Genomic DNA, 20,287 nt, shown 5'->3' on the forward strand with positions numbered 1-20,287 from the left:
AAGACCTGGCTGTCCCTCTAAACTTTCAGCTCATACAAGGAGAAGACTGATCAGAGATGCAGCCAAGAGGCCCATGATCACTCTGGATGAACTGCAGAGATCTACAGCTGAGGTGGGAGACTCTGTCCATAGGACAACAATCAGTCGTATACTGCACAAATCTGGCCTTTATGGAAGAGTGGCAAGAAGAAAGCCATTTCTTAAAGATATCCATAAAAAGTGTCATTTAAAGTTTGCCACAAGCCACCTGGGAGACACACCAAACATGTGGAAGAAGGTGCTCTGGTCAGATGAAACCAAAATCAAACTTTTTGGCAACAATGCAAAACGTTATGTTTGGCGTAAAAGCAACACAGCTCATCACCCTGAACACTCCATCCCCACTGTCAAACATGGTGGTGGCAGCATCATGGTTTGGGCCTGCTTTTCTTCAGCAGGGACAGGGAAGATGGTTCAAATTGATTGGAAGATGGATGGAGCCAAATACAGGACCATTCTGGAAGAAAACCTGATGGAGTCTGCAAAAGACCTGAGACTGGGACAGAGATTTGTCTTCCAACAAGACAATGATCCAAAACATAAAGCAAAATCTACAATGGAATGGTTCACAAATAAAAATATCCAGGTGTTAGAATGGCCAAGTCAAAGTCCAGACCTGAGTCCAATCGAGAATCTGTGGAAAGAACTGAAAACTGCTGTTCCCAAAGCTCTCCATCCAACTTCACTGAGCTCGAGCTGTTTTGCAAGGAGGAATTGGCAAAAATTTCAGTCTCTCGATGTGCAAAACTGATAGAGACATACCCCAAGCGACTTACAGCTGTAATCGCAGCAAAAGGTGGCGCTACAAAGTATTACTTAAGGGGGCTAATTTTGCACGCCCAATTTTTTTCCCAAGGCACTGTACATAGTAGTTGAGGTTGAAAAAAGACATCAGTCCATCCAGTTCAACCTGTACAGGTGTGTGTGTGTGTGTGTGGCCTGATCAATTCCCATAACCCTGAATGTTGTGATCTGTGAGATGCACATCCAAGAGTCTTTTAAAAGTAGCCATACTCCCCGCAGCTACCACCAATTGTGGAAGAGAGTTCCACATTCTCACCACCCTACAGTTAAGAACCCCGTACGCAGCTTAAGGTTAAACTGCCTCTACTCTAATCTCATTGGGTGGCCACATGTCCTTTTGCACTCCTTGAGATTAAATCGTTTTTTACCTATGCTGGGATCCCCATTGAGGTATTTGTAAATCGCTATCATATCCCCTTTAAGGCGTCTTCTTTCCAAGGAGAATAAATTAAGCGCTTGTAATCTCTCCTCATAATTAAGGTCCTCCAATTCCCTAATTAGTTGCCCTTTTTCGGACTCCCTTTCTGAGGATTGACGAGCAGAACTGGACAGAATACTTCAGGTGTGGCCGGACCAGGTTTTTATAAAGTGGTAAGAATATAGCTTTGTCTCTGGAATATATCCCCTTCCTTATGCATGCTAATATTCTGCCGGCTTTCAGCTTTAAGTGAACATAATTGCGAATGTTTAAATTATTTACATTTTATTTAATCTTGTTCAAATATTGTATGTGTTGTTTTCCATTTTTTAGTGATGGAGTTGCCATGTCTGCCACTGAAAAGTATGTTGGAACCACCTAAACTGTTGCGTAGACCTCTTCCCCCTAAAATAGTACCTGTGCTAAAAGGAAACAAGCCATATAAAAAGGAAAAAGGTATGCAAATGGAAATAACACATAATGGTACTGAAGGAAACCTGTGCCAAAAGAAATATGTGGGCTGTTGCTGCTATTTTTGAAAATACTTGTTGCCTGGCTGTGTGAGGTTTCTATTCTTTGTGAATCGCTGACCCAGAATAAACACGGTTCAAGTGCAGTTAGAGTAAAGAACCCATTCTAAGTGGGCACATGTTATGGATTATATAACAAGCACCTGCCGGTGTGCGATGTGAAGGGGCAGTGTGATGTGTTGTTTCAAGACATCACACTGTGTACCTTTTTTTTTTTTTTTTCATAAAGTTATTGAAGTATTATAAAATGTGGTGTACAAAATGGTGAAATGTTTTGCAATACTGTGCTCCATATTGGTGTAAGCTAAAACAATAGCACAGAAGGCAAATTGCCATTTATAGGCTTTGGGGCTGTGATGGGCAGTGCTGCTAAGTGCAGACCCATGCATATGGGGTGAATAGGTCCTAAAATTAAAACTTTTTTTGAGACCTTGACTAGCATTTAATGAAGGCAAGCTCAGAAGCGGCAGCTTACATATTCCTTTTAGTACAGGTTTCCTTTTAAGGAATGCATCTCAGAAAGTTGATATATAGGTGGATTTGTTTGTAGTAATCTTCCATTTAAAGCGGTATTAAACCCAAAAAGCAAACATTTATGATGTTGCAGCCTATCAATTCTTATATGTGGTGGCTGTATTCCTTCTCTTTTTACTGCATGATGATTAGAGCCCTACCCACAATGCACACATATGTGTTATTCAAAAAGGAGTTCCTATTCTTAAAGAGTCTACTTTTGTTGGGAAAACAATACCCTCTGGGTGATCAATGTACATTGCATTAATTTTAATAAACTGTGTTGCAGTTTTCTACCTGTTCCTGCGCCCCTAAAAATGGAGGGCACAGCTGCGACTGAGGCGCAGGTAACTTTGGGCACTCACAAGCCATCCAGAGCGGCAAAGGTTTTTCCCTTTCTCACGTATTTTGACAATATGGTCAAAAAAGAGTGGGACCACCCCAAGCGTCCCCCTGGGGTCCCTAAGCGGATTGCTAGATGCTACCCCTTTGAAAAGTCTCTTATTAAAAAGTGGGCTGTGGACCAGATGATTCAGGGACTGCAATTTCTTTGCAATGCCTTGCTGGATGCGGCTCCTCTATTAACCCGACTGTCGGTTTCAGCCGTGGTCATCCGGCGTATACTTTGGTTAAAATGCTGGTCTGCGGATCAGACCTTGAAGAAGGCCTTGTCTGATCTACCTTTTCAAGGTGATCGCCTGTTTGGGGCTACCCTTGATGACATTATCAAAGGTCTTACAGGGGGTAAAAGTACCTTTCTCTTACGTCCTCCGACAGTCGGCGCCTCTTCATATTCGTCAGAATGGGATAATTGACCTTTGCTCCATAGGAGTAGCTAGGCAACAGAATATGTCAATATTAAAGCTTTTAACATATCCCACCCCCGGGGGGTGGTCCCCTCAGTCAATACCCTCCTACTTCCTGTATCCATACCTCAGTTTCATTGTCTAGCTTTCAGGAGTGGCTGGATGTTTCTATGCTGGGACATTTTGTCTCAGCCTTTATCTTCTTTTTTTGATTTTATTTGAGTTTTTTTCTCTCTCTTTACCTAGCTGTTACTTTTTGTCAGCATTAGTTAGTTCTTCTGATGAAGAGGATCGTGCGGGCTGGGTCTCGGGCTGGCCCCCCTGGTCGCAGGTTGTGGGCCAGTGGTTTCCCAGCCTGCCATCGAGCGTTCAGTCAGGTATTTTTCCTGGCATATGTGAACGACCCATCCCTGTTCGCTGCAGGGATGCTATGGTGAGGTGGCTACCTCACTGGACGCCATGCGGTTTCGCACCGCAGTTCTACTGCGTCCTGGCTGCGACTCTCCCTGTCCCATGTGCAGTGGCTTGATCGCTTGTGCGGGTTCCCCACGCCATTCAGGAGGTAAGTGTACTTTGTGTGGGGACCTGTATGTGTAGTGGGTGTCAGTCTGGGACTGTGTAACCCTGCATGCCTGTTCACACTGTTGGGCTCCCTGTCTGGTTTAATGCTGCTGTGGGCTGCAAGGAGGGGGGCTGTTGTACACTGTTCAGTGTTAATACTGTGAATATCTGTGTGACATGCTGTATGTTATAGGACATGATGTTATACATGTTGGTGCATACATGCGGCGGCCGCTACGGCGGTCCGCCATTTTTATAATAGCTGCGGGCGTGTGCTGGCCATATCTATGTGATAGGAGCGGCGTTTGTGGCGCCAAGCGCTGCCATTTTGGCGGCGATCGCTCGGGCCGCATGTCAGCGCTGCATGCTCTGCCTCTGCTAGTCCCTCACCGGCGGCCATGTTTGTGGAGCCTTCCATAGGCTTTATAGGAGCGGTCTGTGTTTCATCACTTCCTTTCCCTGAGCAACAGCGATCGGTGCAGCAGCTGAGTGGTCTCTCCAGGTTTATCTTCCTTATCCCTGTATTCCTTGCCTAAGTTTTGTGTTTATCCCTGTGGGGGTCGGTGTGTGCTTGTGTGCGGTGGGCTGCGCTCGCCGCGCTGTTAAAGGGGCAGTACTCCTTTTCTTCCTAACACACTTTTGGGGGCATGGATTCTCAGGAAAGCAAATTTCCTCTCACCTTAGTGGGGGGCCAGGGGACTGCTGCTGCTTCCCCTGAGGGGGGTGATTTGGCTACTGTTGTGGCTAACCTTGCTGCTCAGGTGCAAATGCTTGTGGCTGCTCAATCCACAAAACGGCCCAGAGTTTCAATTTCCTCTGATTCAGAGGGTGATGGTGATGGGGCTGCTATGGCTGGGGTCTCCTTATCGGGGTCCCGGTCGTCCCTGGACCTTGTAGGGTCTGAAGTGGAGGCTGAGGTTGAAGGGGTTGATAATTCCCCCCCTGGCTCATCTGAAGAGCTTGCACTCATGGATGACTTGGTTGCTTCTATCAAACAAACACTGCGTTTGCAGGATGAGCCTTGTCCTCCTGCTGTCCTGGCCTCTTATGGGACGCAGCGAAGACGCAAATCATCGCAGGTTTTTCCCTGCACTGAGGATTTTCAGCGCGCTGTTAGTGAACAATGGCGCAATATACGGAAGCCTTTTGCTGTGCCAAGTAGGTTCAAGCTGCGTTATCCTTTCTCACCCGCTACTGATGAACGTTGGTGTGTGCCGCCTCCGGTGGATCACGCGGTGGCGGTTTTGAATAAGTCCACTGCGATTCCTGCTGAGGATACCCCGGTGTTCCGGGATGCCACGGACAGGAGGCTGGAGTCTCTTGCCCGTCATACTTATTCGGTTACCGGTTCCATGCTAAAAGCTATTTTTGCTTCTCTTATGGCAGCTCAGGCTGTCGCGGATTGGACGCAGGTACTTAGGCGCGTCCTGGTGGCTGACTCTGCCCCTCCGGCGACGCTGGCTATGGTGGATCAAATCCATCAGGGTGTCATGTATTTGTGTGATGCGGACTTGGATATAGTCCCGTTGGCTGCACGTGTGCACAGCGTGGCGGTGTTGTCACGCCGCCTAATTTGGCTGAAGTGTTGGTCTGTGGACCAATCTTCGCGCAAAACCTTGGCTAATCTACCCTATACGGGATCTCGCCTTTTTGGCGAACCCTTGGATACGCTGATAAAAGGGATCACGGGTGGTAAGAGCACGCTCTTACCCCAATCCCACAAGGCTAAGGTTGCTCCGGGTAAGAAGCATGCTTCTTTTCGGCCCTCTCAGGGGTCCTTTTGTGCCTTTCGGTCGCACTATAAGGGCAAGCCCTTCAAAGGTCAAGGCTCCCAAAAGAAGCCGTGGACAGGTAAGCAGAAGTCCGGCCAGTCCGGATCCGCTGCCCATAACAATGCGGCCTGAATGGGCGCCCTCACCCAGTTCTGGGGTGGGGGGACGTTTGCTCGGTTTTCTTCAACCCTGGATGGCCCGTGTTCGGGACAGGTGGGTTCAGGAAATCGTTCGATCTGGCTACAAGATCGAGTTTCTCTCTCGGCCGGCGAGCAGATTTTTTCCCTCAAATCTTCAACTGTCTCCGGAGCGGTTGCGGGATCTGCACCTGGCGGTGCGGGACCTGCGAGCTCAGGGAGTGGTGGTTCCGGTGCCTCATCGGGACAGATTTCGGGGGTTCTATTCCAATCTGTTCACCGTGCCCAGGAAGGAGGGCAAGGTGCGTCCAATTCTGGACTTAAAGGCTCTGAACCGCTTTGTGCGGGTTCGCAAGTTCCGCATGGAATCCCTGCGGTCGGTGGTGGCTGCCCTGGTTCCGGGGGAATTCATGGCCTCCATCGACTTGAAGGATGCGTACCTTCACATTCCAATTTTCGAGGGTCACCAGAGGTACCTTCGATTCGCCATTGCGGAGGATCATTACCAATTCGTGGCGCTACCCTTTGGTCTCACTTCGGCTCCACGGGTGTTCACCAAGGTGCTTGCACTGGTTCTGGCTTTGTTGAGAGCCCAGGGCATCTCTGTCCTGGGGTATCTGGACGACATTCTGGTTCGGTCTGCGACCAGCCAGGGTCTGGTGAAGGACCTGTCCATCACGATGCAGACTCTGCAGGAGTTTGGTTGGACGATAAACTTTCCAAAATCGACGCTGTGCCCGTCGGTTCGTATTCCCTACCTGGGAATGATTCTGGACTCGGTCCAGGTGAGGGTCTTCCTACCGGACGACAAGCTCAGGACTCTTCAGGAAGAAGTCAGGTCCCTCAGGGACGTTCCGTGCTCGTCACTCCGGACGTGCATGCGATGTTTGGGATTGATGGTCTCGGCTTTCGAGGCGATTCCCTTCGCCCAGTTTCACACGCAGGGTCTCCAAGCGGAGATCCTGTCCAGGTGGGAAGGGCGACCGCAATCTCTGGATCTCCAGATTTCGTTGGGCCATCCCACCAGAAGGGATCTTCTGTGGTGGCTCCAGTCCCCGGCGGTGTCGGGGGGCAAGTCTTTTCGTCCTCTCTCTTGGACGGTGGTCACCACGGATGCCAGCCTGTCGGGCGGGGGTGGTGTTCTGGGTGTTCTGTCCGCCCAGGGAACTTGGTCGGAGGAGGAATCCTCCCTTCCGATCAACATTCTGGAATTGCAAGCGATAAATCTCTGCCTTCGACGTTGGACGGACAGGCTGCAGGGCCTTCCGGTTCGGGTGCAGATGGACAATGCCACGGCGGTGGCCTACATCAACCACCAAGGGGGCACCAGGAGTGCCCGAGCGGCTCGGGAAGTGGCCCACATTCTGTCTTGGGCCGAGACACACGTCCCGGCGATAACGGCGGTTCACATTCCGGGGGTGGAGAACTGGCAGGCGGATTATCTGAGTCGCCAGTCCCTGGACCAGGGGGAATGGTCCCTCCACCCGGGTGTCTTCCAGATGTTGTGCGCGAAGTGGGGTCTTCCAGATGTGGACCTGTTCACGTCTCGTCTGAACAACAAGGTGAAAAGGTTCGTGGCAAGGACGCGCGATCCTCGGGCAGACGCGTCAGACGCGTTGGTAGCTCCGTGGCATCAGTACCGACTGATGTATGCATTTCCACCGATTCAACTGCTGTCCAGGTTCCTTCGCAGGTTGAACTCGGAACCGCACACGGTGATTCTTGTGGCGCCGGACTGGCCTCGCCGGTCCTGGTACGCAGACCTCGTGAATCTGGCGGTCGACGCCCCGTGGCGTCTGCCTCTTCGAGAAGATCTTCTGCCTCAAGGTCCGATATTCCATCCTGCTTTACAGTCGCTGGCTTTGACGGCCTGGCTGTTGAAACCGAGGTCCTGAAGGACAGGGGTCTCTCCCCTGAGGTCATTCACACTTTGATCAACGCGAGGAAGTCTTCCTCGGGGAAGGTCTATTACCGTACTTGGAAGGCCTATTTTGCCTGGTGTGAGTCCAGGGGGTGTTCCCCTCGCACATACTCGGTGTCTAGGGTGTTGTCCTTCCTTCAAACGGGTGTTGACCAGCGTTTGGCGCTGGCTACGATCAAGGGTCAGGTTTCTGCGCTGGCCGTTCTCTTTCAACGTCCTGTGGCGTCTAACTCCTTGGTTAGCACCTTTGTTCAAGGGGTGCGACATCTGGTCCCTCCTAGGAGGGAACCTCTGCCTCCTTGGGACTTGAATCTTGTTCTGTCCGTGTTACAACATGCTCCTTTTTTAAAGATCAGGGAGATCTCGTTGTCCATGTTGTCCAAGAAGGTTGCTTTTTTGGTGGCGATCACTTCGGCTCGCAGAGTGTTGGAGCTGGCTGCTTTGTCCTGCAGGTCTCCGTATTTGGTCATTCACTTGGATAAGGTGGTCTTGCGACCTAACCCTTCTTTTCTTCCGAAGAGGATTTCGGAATTTCACCTCAATGAGGACATTGTCTTGCCTTCGCTCTGCGCGAAGCCTAAACATCCGAAGGAGGTGGATTTGCACTCCTTGGATGTTGTTCGGGCGATTAGGGTTTACCTAAAATCGACTGAATCTTTTCGTAAGTCAGATTCTTTATTTGTCCTTCCAGAGGGACCTCGGAAGGGCATAGCGGCGTCGGCTTCTACCATCGCCAAATGGATCAGACAGACCATTGAACAGGCTTATGCTCTGAAGGGACAAGTTCCCCCCATGCCTGTGAAGGCGCACTCTACCAGATCTCTGAGTACGTCTTGGGCCTGTCATCATCTGGCTTCTGTGGCCCAGGTGTGTAAGGCGGCGACTTGGTCGTCCGTTCACACCTTCTCAAAGTTCTACAAGGTGGATGTTCAGGCATCGGCAGATGCTTCCTTTGGCCGCAAGGTTCTTAGTGCGGCAGTTCCTTAGGGTCCCTTGTTTTAGACCCTTGGCTGTTTGGGATATGTTTTTTTTATCCCTAGGTTATTTGTTTTTCCTAAGGTTGTTGCTCCTGTTGAGCAAGTTTTTTTCATGCTGCCCAGCAGGTTTCCTTCCCTTGGTAAGGTTCCTTTCTCTGATGTGGAGACTGCGTTGCCTTAGGCGCGGCTGCGTTTCCCACCCCTCATGTTTGCACTGCTTTGGGACCTCCCCATTGTGACGAATATGAAGAGGCGGCGACTGTCGGAGGACGTAAGAGAAAACGGAATTTTTGTAAAATCTTACCTGTAAAATTCCTTTCTCTGAGTCCTCCGACAGTCGCCGCCCCCGCCCCTCTTTTGGGGTTTGGTTGTATACTCTACTGCTATTCTACTGAAACTGAGGTATGGATACAGGAAGTAGGAGGGTATTGACTGAGGGGACCACCCCCCGGGGGTGGGATAAGTTAAAAGCTTTAATATTGACATATCCTGTTGCCTAGCTACTCCTACGGAGAAAAGGTCAATTACCCCATTGTGACGAATATGAAGAGGCGGCGACTGTCGGAGGACTCAGAGAAAGGAATTTTACAGGTAAGATTTTACAAAAATTCAGTTTTCTCCCACAGGCTAACAAGGGTAAGGATTCTCGTTGTAGACGGGGTCCCTCCTTTTCAGCACATCAAAAGTTTTTTGTCCCTCAGGGTCAATTGATAAGGGATCTAAGTCTTTCAAGGCCCCCTCGGGGGGCTCCAAGCGACCCTGGTCTGGGAAACAGAAGTCGGGTTTCTTCAGACCTGCGGATAAGACCCCTTCGGCCTGAAGGTGTGCCCTCACCCGTATCTGGTGTGGGGGGACATCTTTGCTGGTTTCCGGACCTGTGGCTTTCCCGGATACAAGACAAGTGGGTTCATGAGGTCATTCAGCCCGGTTACAAGAAGATCCGTCCCTCCAGTAAGGTTCTTCCCTTCTAGTGTGCGGCTGTCCCCGGATCGCTTACGGGCTCTTTTTGGGGCGGTACAGGACCTGTTACAACAAGGAGTAATAGTTCCTGTTTCGTCTTCGGAGCGTTTTCAGGGCTTTTACTCAAACCTGTTTATGGTCTCCAGAAAGTAAGACAAGGTGCGTCCAATCCTGGACCTAAAGGCACTGAATTGCTTAGTGCGAGTTCAGAAATTCAAGATGGAATCCATTCGTGGTTCAGCTACTGTATTGCTGTCCAGCAAATGGTCGTCCCTTCGGACTTGTATGAGAGTTCTGGGATTGATGGTGTCGTCCTTCGAGGCGGTACCTTTCATTCAATTTCACACGAGAATGCTCCAGAAGGAAATCCTTCTCAAATGGAACAAAGGTGACCAGGGGGTCCCTGTTATGGTGGCTTAGGTCCCCGAAGCTCAAACAAGAAAAATCCTTCCTCCCCATATATAAAACATTATTCACCACGGATGCCAGTCTGTCCGGGTGGGGAGGTGTTCTCTGCAAGATTTACTGCTCAAGGAGTTTGGTCCTTGGAAGAATCCAGGTTACTGATCAATGTTCTGGAGTTGAGAGCGATTAGGCTTTGCTTAGTCCACTGGACGGAGTACCTTCAGGGCTGTCCAGTGCGCATTCAGTCGGACAATGCCACGGCCGTGGCTTATATCAATCACCAAGGGGGCACCAGAAGTGTCCTTGCGGCCTTGGAGGCTGCAGGCATCTTTCGGTGGGCGGAACGCTTTGTTCTGGCTCTCTCCACCGTTCACATTCCAGGAGTGCAAAATTGACAGGTGGACTACCTCAGTCGGCAGACCTTGGCTCCAGGGGAATGGTCTCTCCATCTGGAGATGTTCCAGCAGCTGTGCCTTCATTGGGGCACTCCAGACGTAGATCTGTTGGCGTCTCGGATTAACATGAAAGTGCAGAGGTTTGTGGCCCACTCTCGGGACCCTCTGGCAGACGTCACAGACACGATGGTGGCTCCGTGGGGTCAGTATCAGCTGATGTATGCCTTTTCTCCGCTCAAGTTGCTGCCAAAACTTCTTTGCAGGATCGAGGCGGAAGGGATTCTGATCACCCATGTGGCTCCGGACTGGCCTCACCAAGCTTGGTACGCCGACTTGGTCAGGCTAGTTGCAGACGTTCCTTGGAGAGTTCCTTCCTCTCAGGGAGGATCTGCTGTCTCAAGGATCAATCTTCCATCCTGCTTTACAGTCGCTGGCTTTGTGTTGAAAGCCAGGTGCTGAAGGACAGGGGATTGTCTGCTGAAATGATTCCCATTCTGCTTAAAGCGAGAAAAGCGAATTCTAGAAAGATCTATCATTGTACGTGTAATTTGTATTTTGCGTGGCGTGAGTCTCTTGGGGTTCCTCCTGGCTCTTACTAGTGGCTCAGATCTTTCCTTCAATGGGGAGTTGATCAAAAATTGGCCTTGAATACTATCAAGGGTCAAGTTTCAGCCTTGGCAATTTTCTTCCAAAGGCCATTAGCCTCCCATTCCCTGGTGCTTAGCTTTATCCTCCGGTGTGACCTCCTTTGCCACTTTGGGATCTTAACCACTTGCCGACCGCTCACATTGAGCGTAATGCGGCAAAGTGGCTCGTTATCGTCCAGCGACGTAAGTCTACGTCGCTGGACTCCTCCCCTTGTGGGCGGCGCGCGGGAGTCGGGCCAGGGAAGGAGAGGCGGTGATAACCGCCGCTCTTCCCCGATCGTCGGGGATCAAGTGTGGAGATCCGCCCGCTTGTGTAAACACCTTGTGTGAACCTGCGATCTGTGCTTGTGTCACACAGTCCCCTCCCCCCACACGCGTCAGTAAGCACCAAGCATACATGAACCCCTTGATCACCAATAAAAGTTTACCCCTTCCCTGCCAGTGTCCTTTTTACAGTAACAGTGCATATTTATAGCACTGATTACTGTAGTAATGTCACTGGTTCCCCCAAAAGTGTCAAAAATTTCAGTTAGGGGTCCGATCTGTCCGCCGCAATGTCGCAGCCCCGCAAAAAAATCGCAGATCGCCGCCATTACTAGTTAAAAAAAAAAAACAATAAAAATGACATAAATTTCCCGTAGTTAGTAGCTGCGATAATTTTGCGCAAACCAATCAAAATACGCTTCTTGCGATTTTTTTTTTTTTTTACCAAACATATGTAGCAGAAAACAAATTGGCCTAAAATGTTAAAAAATTTTGATTTTTACTTTTTTTTGGGGGGGGGATTTCATATAAAAAATGTGAAAAATATTGTTGTTTTTTCAAAATTGTCGCTATTTTTTTGTTTATAGCGCAAAAAGTAAAAATTGCACAGGTGATCAAATACCACCAAAAGAAAGCTCTATTTGTGGGTAAAACAAGGACATAAATTTAATTTGGGTACAGCGTTGCACGACCGCGCAATTGTCCGTTAAAGTAACGCAGTGCAGAATCGCAAAATATGGCCTGGTCAGGAATGGGGTAAAATCTTCTGGTCTTAAAGCGGTTAAAAATACGCTCATTGAGAATTTTTTTTGTTAAAGACATGTAGCTAAATACATTTTGGCCTAAATATATGACAAAAATTGAATATATTGGATATTTTTTAACTGTCAAAGTAGAAAAATATTGTTATTTTTTCAAAAGTGTCGCTTTTTTTATTAATATCGCAAAAAATGAAAAGTGCAGAGGTGATCAAATACCACCAAAAGAAAGCTCTGTTTGCGGGAAAAAAAGGACGTAAATTTCGTTTGGGTATGACGTTGCATGACCGCGCAATTGTCAGTTAAAGTTGCACAGTGCCGAATAGCAAAAAGTGGCCTGGACGTAAAGCAGGAAAATCCTCCGGTCCTAAAGTGGTTAATTGGTGCTGTCGGTTCTCCAGAAACCTGTCTTTTAAAATATTCGGGAGATTCCCCTGCTTACCTTATCTCAGAAGGTGGCCTTCTTGGTGGCTATTACTTCTGCGTGTAGGGTCTTGGAACTGGCGGCGTTCCTGTCGTTCTCCCTATCTGGTGGTTCACAGGGATAAAGTGGTGCTTCGTCTGGATCCGTCCTTCCTTCCGAAGGTAGTTTCCAGTTTCCATTTAAATGCGGACATTGTGTTACCCTCCTTGTGTCCTAAGCCTAATCATCCCTCAGGAATTTGCACTACATACTTTGGATGTGGTTCGGGCAATCAGGGTGTACTTGGCGACTACTGAGTCTTTTCGAAAGTTAGATTCGCTCTTTGTTCTCACGAATGAACCAAAGAAAGGGCTGCCTGCGTCTGCTGCGACTATTTCCAGATGGATCAGACAGACGGTTGTGCAGGCTTGTTCAATTAAGGGTCAGGTTCCTCCTTTCCCTGTTAAGGAGCATTCTACTCGGGTGCTTATTGCTTCCTGGGCCTTTCGCCATCAGGCATCTGTGGTTCAGGTTTGCAAGGCGGCTACCTGGTCGTCTGTTCATACCTTCACAAAGTTTTATAAGGTGGATGTGCTGGCATTTGCAGATGCCTCCTTTGACCGTAAAGTTTTGCAGGCTGCCGTTTTAAGGGTGTTTTAGTCTCTCTTGAGGGTGTTTAATGTTGTTTTCAGGTGGGTCTCATATTGTTCTTCTGATGAGTCCTATGTTGCCTGGTTGGCTGCTGTTCAGCCTTGGGGAATTATTTTCTGCTGTTCACACCCCTCATGGTTTATGGCACTGCTTTGGGGCGTCCCTACTGTTATGAAGAACAGAGACTGCGTCCGTCAATAAACGATAGAAAAAATCGGATTTTTGTCTTACTGTAAAATCCTTTTTCTCTGAAGTTCATTGACAGACGCAGTACCTGCCCCTCTATTTTGAGTTGGGTTGGTATTGTTTTCTCTGACACTGCTTTGTTACAAAACTGACAGAGAGAAGGGATATACCCCGAGGAACTGCCCATAGGCGTAACCAGAACTTTTTTTTCTTTTTTTCTGCCTAGTGTCCTACTCCTGTAGGGGGCAGTATAACCCTACTGTTATGAAGAACAGAAACTGCATCCATCAATGAACTTCAGAGAAAAGTATTTTACGGCAAGACAAAAATCCAATTTTTTCCTTTTTTGTTGTTTTCTGTTCCTGGGAGAACTACAATCAACCACTGTACTGAGCGATGGACTGGATATTTTAGATCCTTATGGTCTCCCCATTCCGGCCAGCGAGTGTGACCCGACCTCAGCTTCGCGCTAGGGCGACCACGACATAGCCCCACTGGACGGAGACTGGCTGGCGAGTAAAACGTCTTGTGAGGACACAAAGACCTGTTCACGACCTCAGTCGCAGCGTACCACTGGCATGCAGCACCCGCATTCCGATGGTGTGGTGGTCTGTCTGGAGTGGTGCCCACCCCGGTTTCCATGGTGTGGTAAGTAGTGTCCCCCCTTCCACTGGTGGTCGTCGGCCCCTCCAAGAACAATCTGACCCCTGGGTTCCCTTCCATACCTCATAGCGTCCCCTATCAGTTATCAGGGTCCCCCTGTGGACCACCCCCCATTCACCCACACATAGCTTCCCCCTCCTTCCCACCTCAGGGGTGGCCATATCTGTTATGTCTGTGTGGGGGTGTTAAGCAGACGATGGGGGCTGGGGGGGGGGGGCGCAACGCCGGCTGCTAAAAATGCGTTTTATGGGGGGTGGTCCTGGTGGGGGCCCCTACCAGGGCCCCTCCTTACTGCCCTTTCATTTCTGGGGGTCCTTTGGGGTCCCGGGAGCTGCGTGGGCGCCGAGTGTAACAGCCACTTTGTCGTGGATAGCTGCTGTAGGTATCGCGGCCATGTTTGTGTAGTCTGGTGGACATTTTCTTGTAGTTTCCCATTGATGTAAAGTGGCGGCCATGTTTCTGAAGCCTAGGGAGTAGTGATTCGGCGGTGGGCCTCTAGTGTTACTTCCTGGATTTCCTCCTCCTCTCTGATCGCCGCACAGCATGCAGCCTGGCATTCTGCTGTCCTGAGTCAGTGGTGGCGAGTCCCTGTGGGTGCAACCAGCCTCCCTCTTTCTGCTATAGCAGCAAACTTGGTGTGGTGGGACTTGTGGTGCCGCTTGTGCAGCGGTGGGGGGTTTTTTAGCAGTAATTTTTCCTTTTTTGCTACTGGTCCCCAGGTTAACCCATGGAGTTCCTAGAGCATGTCTCACCACCTGACCCCCTCTCGGAGGCTGCAGGGCCCTCTGGGTCCCAGTCCGCTTTGTCTACTATGTCGGTGATCCTAGAGTCACTAATATTCAAGATAGATATGGTCCTGCAAAACAGGATGGGCAAAAAGCGTCCCCTGCCTTCACCTGCATCCTCTGTAACCTCAGATTCTGAGGTTGATCTGGCCGCCCCGGACGCGAGTCTCCCTACTGTGTCCACGCACCCTGAGTGCTCTGATAGTGAGGAGGATTCCTCTTCCACTTCGGCCGCGCATGAAAAAGCGCTAGTCAATGCACTGATTGTTTCGGTGCGGGAAACTTTAAAACTGGAGAACACAGCTGCTGCTGTGTCGGAGGCACCCGTACATTTCGGTACCCGCAGAGCCTCAAAGGTGCCAAAGATTTTCCCCTCTCACGTTTTATTTTACAACATTTTCTCAAGTCAGTGGGTTTTCCATAAACGCTCTGTCGTGGTGCCTAAGCGTTTCGCTAGAAGTTATCCTTTTGAAGAGTCCCTGTAAAAAACAAAAAATGAATAGTACTGCCTGTGGTGGATTCTCAGGTTTCCCGGTTGAATAAAGCAATCTTTCTCCCGGTGGAGGGCTCTCCGTATTTTAAAGACTCTTTTGACGAGAGAGCTGACTCTCTGGTCCGACACCTTTTTATCATGGCCGGCTCCATCCTTAGACAGGTGTTTACCATAACTTTGGTTCCCCACACCTTAACGAAATGGGCAAAGCTTTTGCGCCAGGATTTGGAAGGGGAACAGATTCCCCCTAACCTCGCAGAGCTGGCAGACCAGTTGCAGTTCATCTGTGATTCCTTTCTGGATTCAGCTCCCATAGTCTGCAGGGTATCTGTAACAGCAGTGATCCTTCAGCGCATAATATGGCTCAAATACTAGTCTGCAGGCTAGGCTTCCAAGAAGGTCCTGTCTGATCTCCCTTTTGTGGGAGATCACCTGTTTGAAGCTTCAAATAGATGAGATCAATAAGGGTCATACAGGGGGGAAGAGTACTCTTCTCCCGCAGGCTACCAGGAGCAAGGAGTCTCGTCGCAAACGTGGCCCTTTATTCTCGGCTCACAAGCGGCCCTTTCGTTCCTTTAGGATCTCAGGACAAGGGATCATCGAAACCAGTTAGAATCCCCTCAGGGGGTTCAAAGAGGCCGTGGTCTGGTAAGCCAAGGGCAGGTCTTTCCAGATAAGCCCTCTTCTGCCTAAAGGGGCGCCCCCACCCATATCTGGGGTGGGGGGACGTCTTTGCTTCTTTCCGGACCCGTGGACCTCCTTGATTTAAGACAGGTGGGTCCACGATCTAATCTGGTCCAGTTACAAGATCAAGTTTTGGTCTTGGCCTCCGGCAAGGTCCTTCCCTACCTGCGTTTGTCCCCAGATCGCCGGTGCAGTCTCCTCGGGGTGGTGCAAGATCTGCTCTTACAAAGGGTCATTGTTCTGCTTTCAGGGGTTTTATTCAAACCTATTTACTGTTCCCAGGAAGGAAGGCAAAGTTCGTCCAATCCTGGACCTCAAGGCCTTGAACCACTTTGTGCAGGTACAAAAATTCTGGGTGGAATCAATATGCACAGTAGTGGCATCTCTTCATCAAGGCAGGTACATATACACATCGCCTGAGGAAGGAGCATGCATGCTCCGAACGCGAGCACCCCCCTGCCACTATTGGATGTAAGCCTGGATACTGAACGCTGCCAGAAACACAGGAAGTGTCGGACTCCACCGGCACAGCCAGGACCACGGCTGCCACAGTGTACTTCCCTAACATCCCTGCAGTGTTGCAGATGAACCATCACCATTTGCTGATCAACTATTTCCTCTGTGTGAGTTACTACGTTGTTTTTATGTAATAAATAACCTTTTTATCTACACTGAGGTGGCGCTGCTTTTCTTCTCCTACCCCTTTTATCTCTTCATCAAGGGAATCTTCTGGTCTCTTAGTCTTTATCAACATCAACGATCTTCTACGAGCAGAGTCTTCTACTGCTCTACAGGACAACCTGGACATCACTGTGCGGACTCTGCAGGAGTTTGGGTGGACTCTGAATTTCAGAAGTCTGCTCTGGTTCCGTCCAGGTTGGACTATCTGGGTCTGAACTGGACTATCTGGACTCAGCCTCAGCCAGGGTGTTTCTCCCGTTGGCCAAGTTCCAGAAGATGTAGGATGCTATTTGACTTCTGTTGTACAGCAGTCAGTCGTCTCTCCGGACTTGCATGCGGGTGCTGGGCGTAATGGTGTCTACCTTCGAGGCGGTTCTGTTTGCACAGTTCCACATGAGACCTCTGCAAAGGGAGATTCTCGCCAAATGGGACAGGAATCTACAGTCTCTGTGCAATCTGATCCTGTTGAGCGGGGTATGAGAGAGTCCCTGATTTGGTGGCTTCGCTCTCCGGCTCTTCGATGGGGAAAATCCTTCCTTCCCCTGATTCATTCGGACAATGCCACCGCAGTGGCATATGTCAATCATCAAGGGGGTACAAAACGTGTCCTAGTGGCTCGGGAAGTTTCCGGCATTCTAAGGTGGACAGAATGTTTTGTTCCAACTCTCTCGGCTGTGCATATTCCAGGGGTGGAATATTGGCAGGGGGACCAAGGAGAATTGTCACTTCATCTGGAGGTGTTTCATCAGCTCTGTCTCTGGTGGGGAACTCCCGAGGTGGATTTGTTGGCCTCTTGTCTAAACAGGAATGTGCAGAGATTTGTGGCAAGGTGTCGGGATCCTCTAGCCGACGCCATGGACACACTGGTGGCTCCTTGGGGGCAGTATCGTCTGATATACGCCTTTCCCACTCTCAAACTTCTGCCGAGACTTCTGCGAAGAATTGAGGCAGAAAGAATTCTGGTCATCATGGTGGCCACAAACTGGCCTCGACGGTCTTGGTACGCCGAGCTGGTACGGCTGGTCACCAGTGCCCCTTGGCGACTCTCTCTCAGGGAAGACCTGTTGGCCTAGGGTCCAATCTTCCATCCTACTTTACAGTCACTGGCTTTACCGGCTTGGCTGTTGAAATCCAGGTGCTGAAGGATAGGGGGTCGTCTGACTCTGTGATTCCCACACTGTTGAAAGCTAGGAAATCTACCTCTAGAAAGATTTATCATCGCGTTTTGGAAGTCGTACATTGTGGGTGTAAGTCTCTGGGGGTTTCTCCCCGTTCCTTTTCTGTGGCTTGAATTTTGGCGTTCCCCAAAGAGTTGCAGAACAGCGCCTGCCCTTCGGTATCATCAAGGGCCAGGTTTTGGCCTTGGCGATTTTCTTTCAACGTCCTTTTGCTACCCGTTCCTTGGTTCGCTCCTTTGTTCAGGGGGTTTGCCATTTGGCCCTGCCTGTGCGGTCTCCATTTCCTCCGTGGGACCTCAATTTGTTACTGTCCGTTCTTCAGAAACCGCCTTTTGAAAATATTTGCGAGATTCCTCTGCTTACATTGTCCCAGAAGGTGGCCTTCTTGGTGCCGATACTTCCGCACGCAGGGTGTCCGAGCTGGCTGCTTTGTCTTGTCGTTTACCTTTTTTGGGGTTCACAGAGATAAAGTGGTGCTTCGCCCTTGTCAGTCGTTCTTTCCTAAGGTGGTCTCTGGTTCCCATCTGAATGAAGACATTGTGTTGTCTTCCCTGTGTCTTAAGCCTAAGCATCCCAACGAGATTGCCTTGCATTCTCTGCATATGATTTGGGCGATCAGGGTGGAAATCAGACTCACTTTTTGTCCTTATGGATGGACCTTGCATGGGGTTGGCCACGTCTGCTGCGACCATTTGCAGATGGATCAGCCAGACCGTAGTGCAGGTCTGTTTAATCAAGGGTTAGGTTCCTCCTTTCCCTGTTAAAGCACATTCTACGCAGTGCCTCCTGGGCCTTCCCCCATCAGGCAACAGTGATGCAGGTTTCCAAGGCAGCCACCTGGCCGTCTGTGCACACTTTAACAAAATTTCACAAAGTAGATTGGCATCTGCGGATGCTGCTATTTGAGAGGACTTGGTCCTTTTTGAGGGTGTAAGGGTGTAATGTTTTCAGGTGAGCTCCAGTTGTTCCTGGTTAAGCTCCATGTTACCTTGTTGGCTAGGTTTAGCCTTTGGGAATTTTTCCTGCTGTGTTTTTCCCACCCCTCATGTTTGACACTGCTTTGGGACGTCCCAATGGTCAAGAAGATTCTGGAACTGTGTCCGCCAATGAACGAAAGAGAAAATTGTATTTTTGTCTTACTGTAAAATCCTTTTCTCTGATGTTCATTGACGGACACAGCAGCCACCCCTCTATTTTTCTTCTGACACTGCTTGCAACAAAACTGAATGCCTATAGCAGGAAGTGGGAGTATACCCCCTGGGACTGCCCTACAGGTGTGGTAAAGTTGTTTCCTGCCTAGTGTCCTACTCCTGTAGGGGGTAGCATAACCCAATGGTCAAGAAGATTCTGGATCTGTGTCCGTGAATGAACATCAGAAAAATGGGTTTTTACGGTAAGACAGAAATCCAATTTATTTCCTTACAAATGTGGAGTTAACCTTTACGTATGGTAGCTACAAACCAAAATTAACTTTGTTGACATTTGACCCAAAGAAAACAAATGCTGGGGGGGGGGGGCGCGGGGGTGTAAAGCTAGTGCCCTTTTAATTTTCACTAAAGAATAAGAAGAATAAGAAATCTTTCTTGAATGGAGCCAATTGTAGACCTTTTACATTAGGACATATCTGCTGATATCTTTCTGTTGATTATTTGTTCACCTTAAACATACTAGCCATGTAGTCTGCTACTTTATCCCTTAATATGTTTATTTTGTACAGGGAGCACCACTTCTTGTGAACAGCAGAAAATACAGGAGATCCATGCAATACAAGAAAATAAACATGGGACTAGTGATTTGGTGACTGCTGTAAAGACAGACCTGCATTTTGAAGGTATGTTCATTAACCGGTTGCCGACTGCGCACAGTATATTTACCGCGGCAGTCAGCCCGGCCAGGCAGAGTGACGTAGGTCTACGTCGCTAGCCTGTCACCGGGTTTTGAGCCAATAGCGGGCGAGCGCGCGCCCGCCCGCCTCGGCTCGTTCACAGAGGAGTCCGGGCGTGTGACCGGCGGACCCGATGTCCGCCGGTCACACTACGATCGTCGGTAGAGCGGGAGAAAGCTGGACGGCTTATGTAAACAAGCCGCCTGTCATTCTCTCCTGTGTAAAAATGGAGATCAGACGGTTCTACTATGTAGAACCGTTGATCTCTGTTTTTACAATAGGAGACCTGTCCCACTACAGTTAGAATCACGCCCCTAGGACACACTTAACCCCTCCCTCTCCAATACAGTTAACCCCTTCCCTGTCAGTGTCATTTTTACAGTAACAGTGCATATTTATTGCACTGATTACTGCAGTAATGTCACTGGTACCCCCAAAAGTGTCAAAAATGTCAGTCAAGGGTCCGATCTGTCCGCCGCAATGTCGCAAAAAAAATCGCAGATCGCCGCCATTACTCGTTAAAAAAAAACACCAAAAATGACAAAAATCTTTCCCTTTGTTAGTAAACGCGATAACTTTTGCGCAAACCAATCAAAATACGCTTTTTGCGATTTTTTTTTTACCAAACATATGTAGCATAAATCAAATTGGCCGAAAATGTTAAAAAATTTTGATTTTTACATTTTTTGGGGGGGGAATTTCATATAAAAAAAAGTGAAAATATTGTTATTTTTGCAAAATTTACGCTCTTTTTTTGTTTATAGCGCATGA

General features: G+C 49.1%; 1 protein-coding gene across 1 annotated transcript in view; it reads left to right on the forward strand.

Annotated features, from left to right (window-relative positions):
* Positions 1-20,287, forward strand: part of LRRC63 (leucine rich repeat containing 63) — a 117,767-nt gene that overhangs the window by 31,775 nt on the left and 65,705 nt on the right. Inside the window, exons 3-4 of the mRNA XM_082246813.1 lie at positions 1,595-1,717; positions 19,349-19,462. Of these exons, the coding sequence (XP_082102939.1) occupies positions 1,597-1,717; positions 19,349-19,462 (235 nt within the window). The 5' untranslated portion in view covers positions 1,595-1,596. The remainder of the gene's footprint in view (positions 1-1,594; positions 1,718-19,348; positions 19,463-20,287) is intronic.

Source organism: Pelophylax lessonae, assembly GCF_965119305.1.
Source record: "Pelophylax lessonae genome assembly, chromosome: 2".
Classification (NCBI taxonomy): Eukaryota; Metazoa; Chordata; class Amphibia; order Anura; family Ranidae; genus Pelophylax; species Pelophylax lessonae.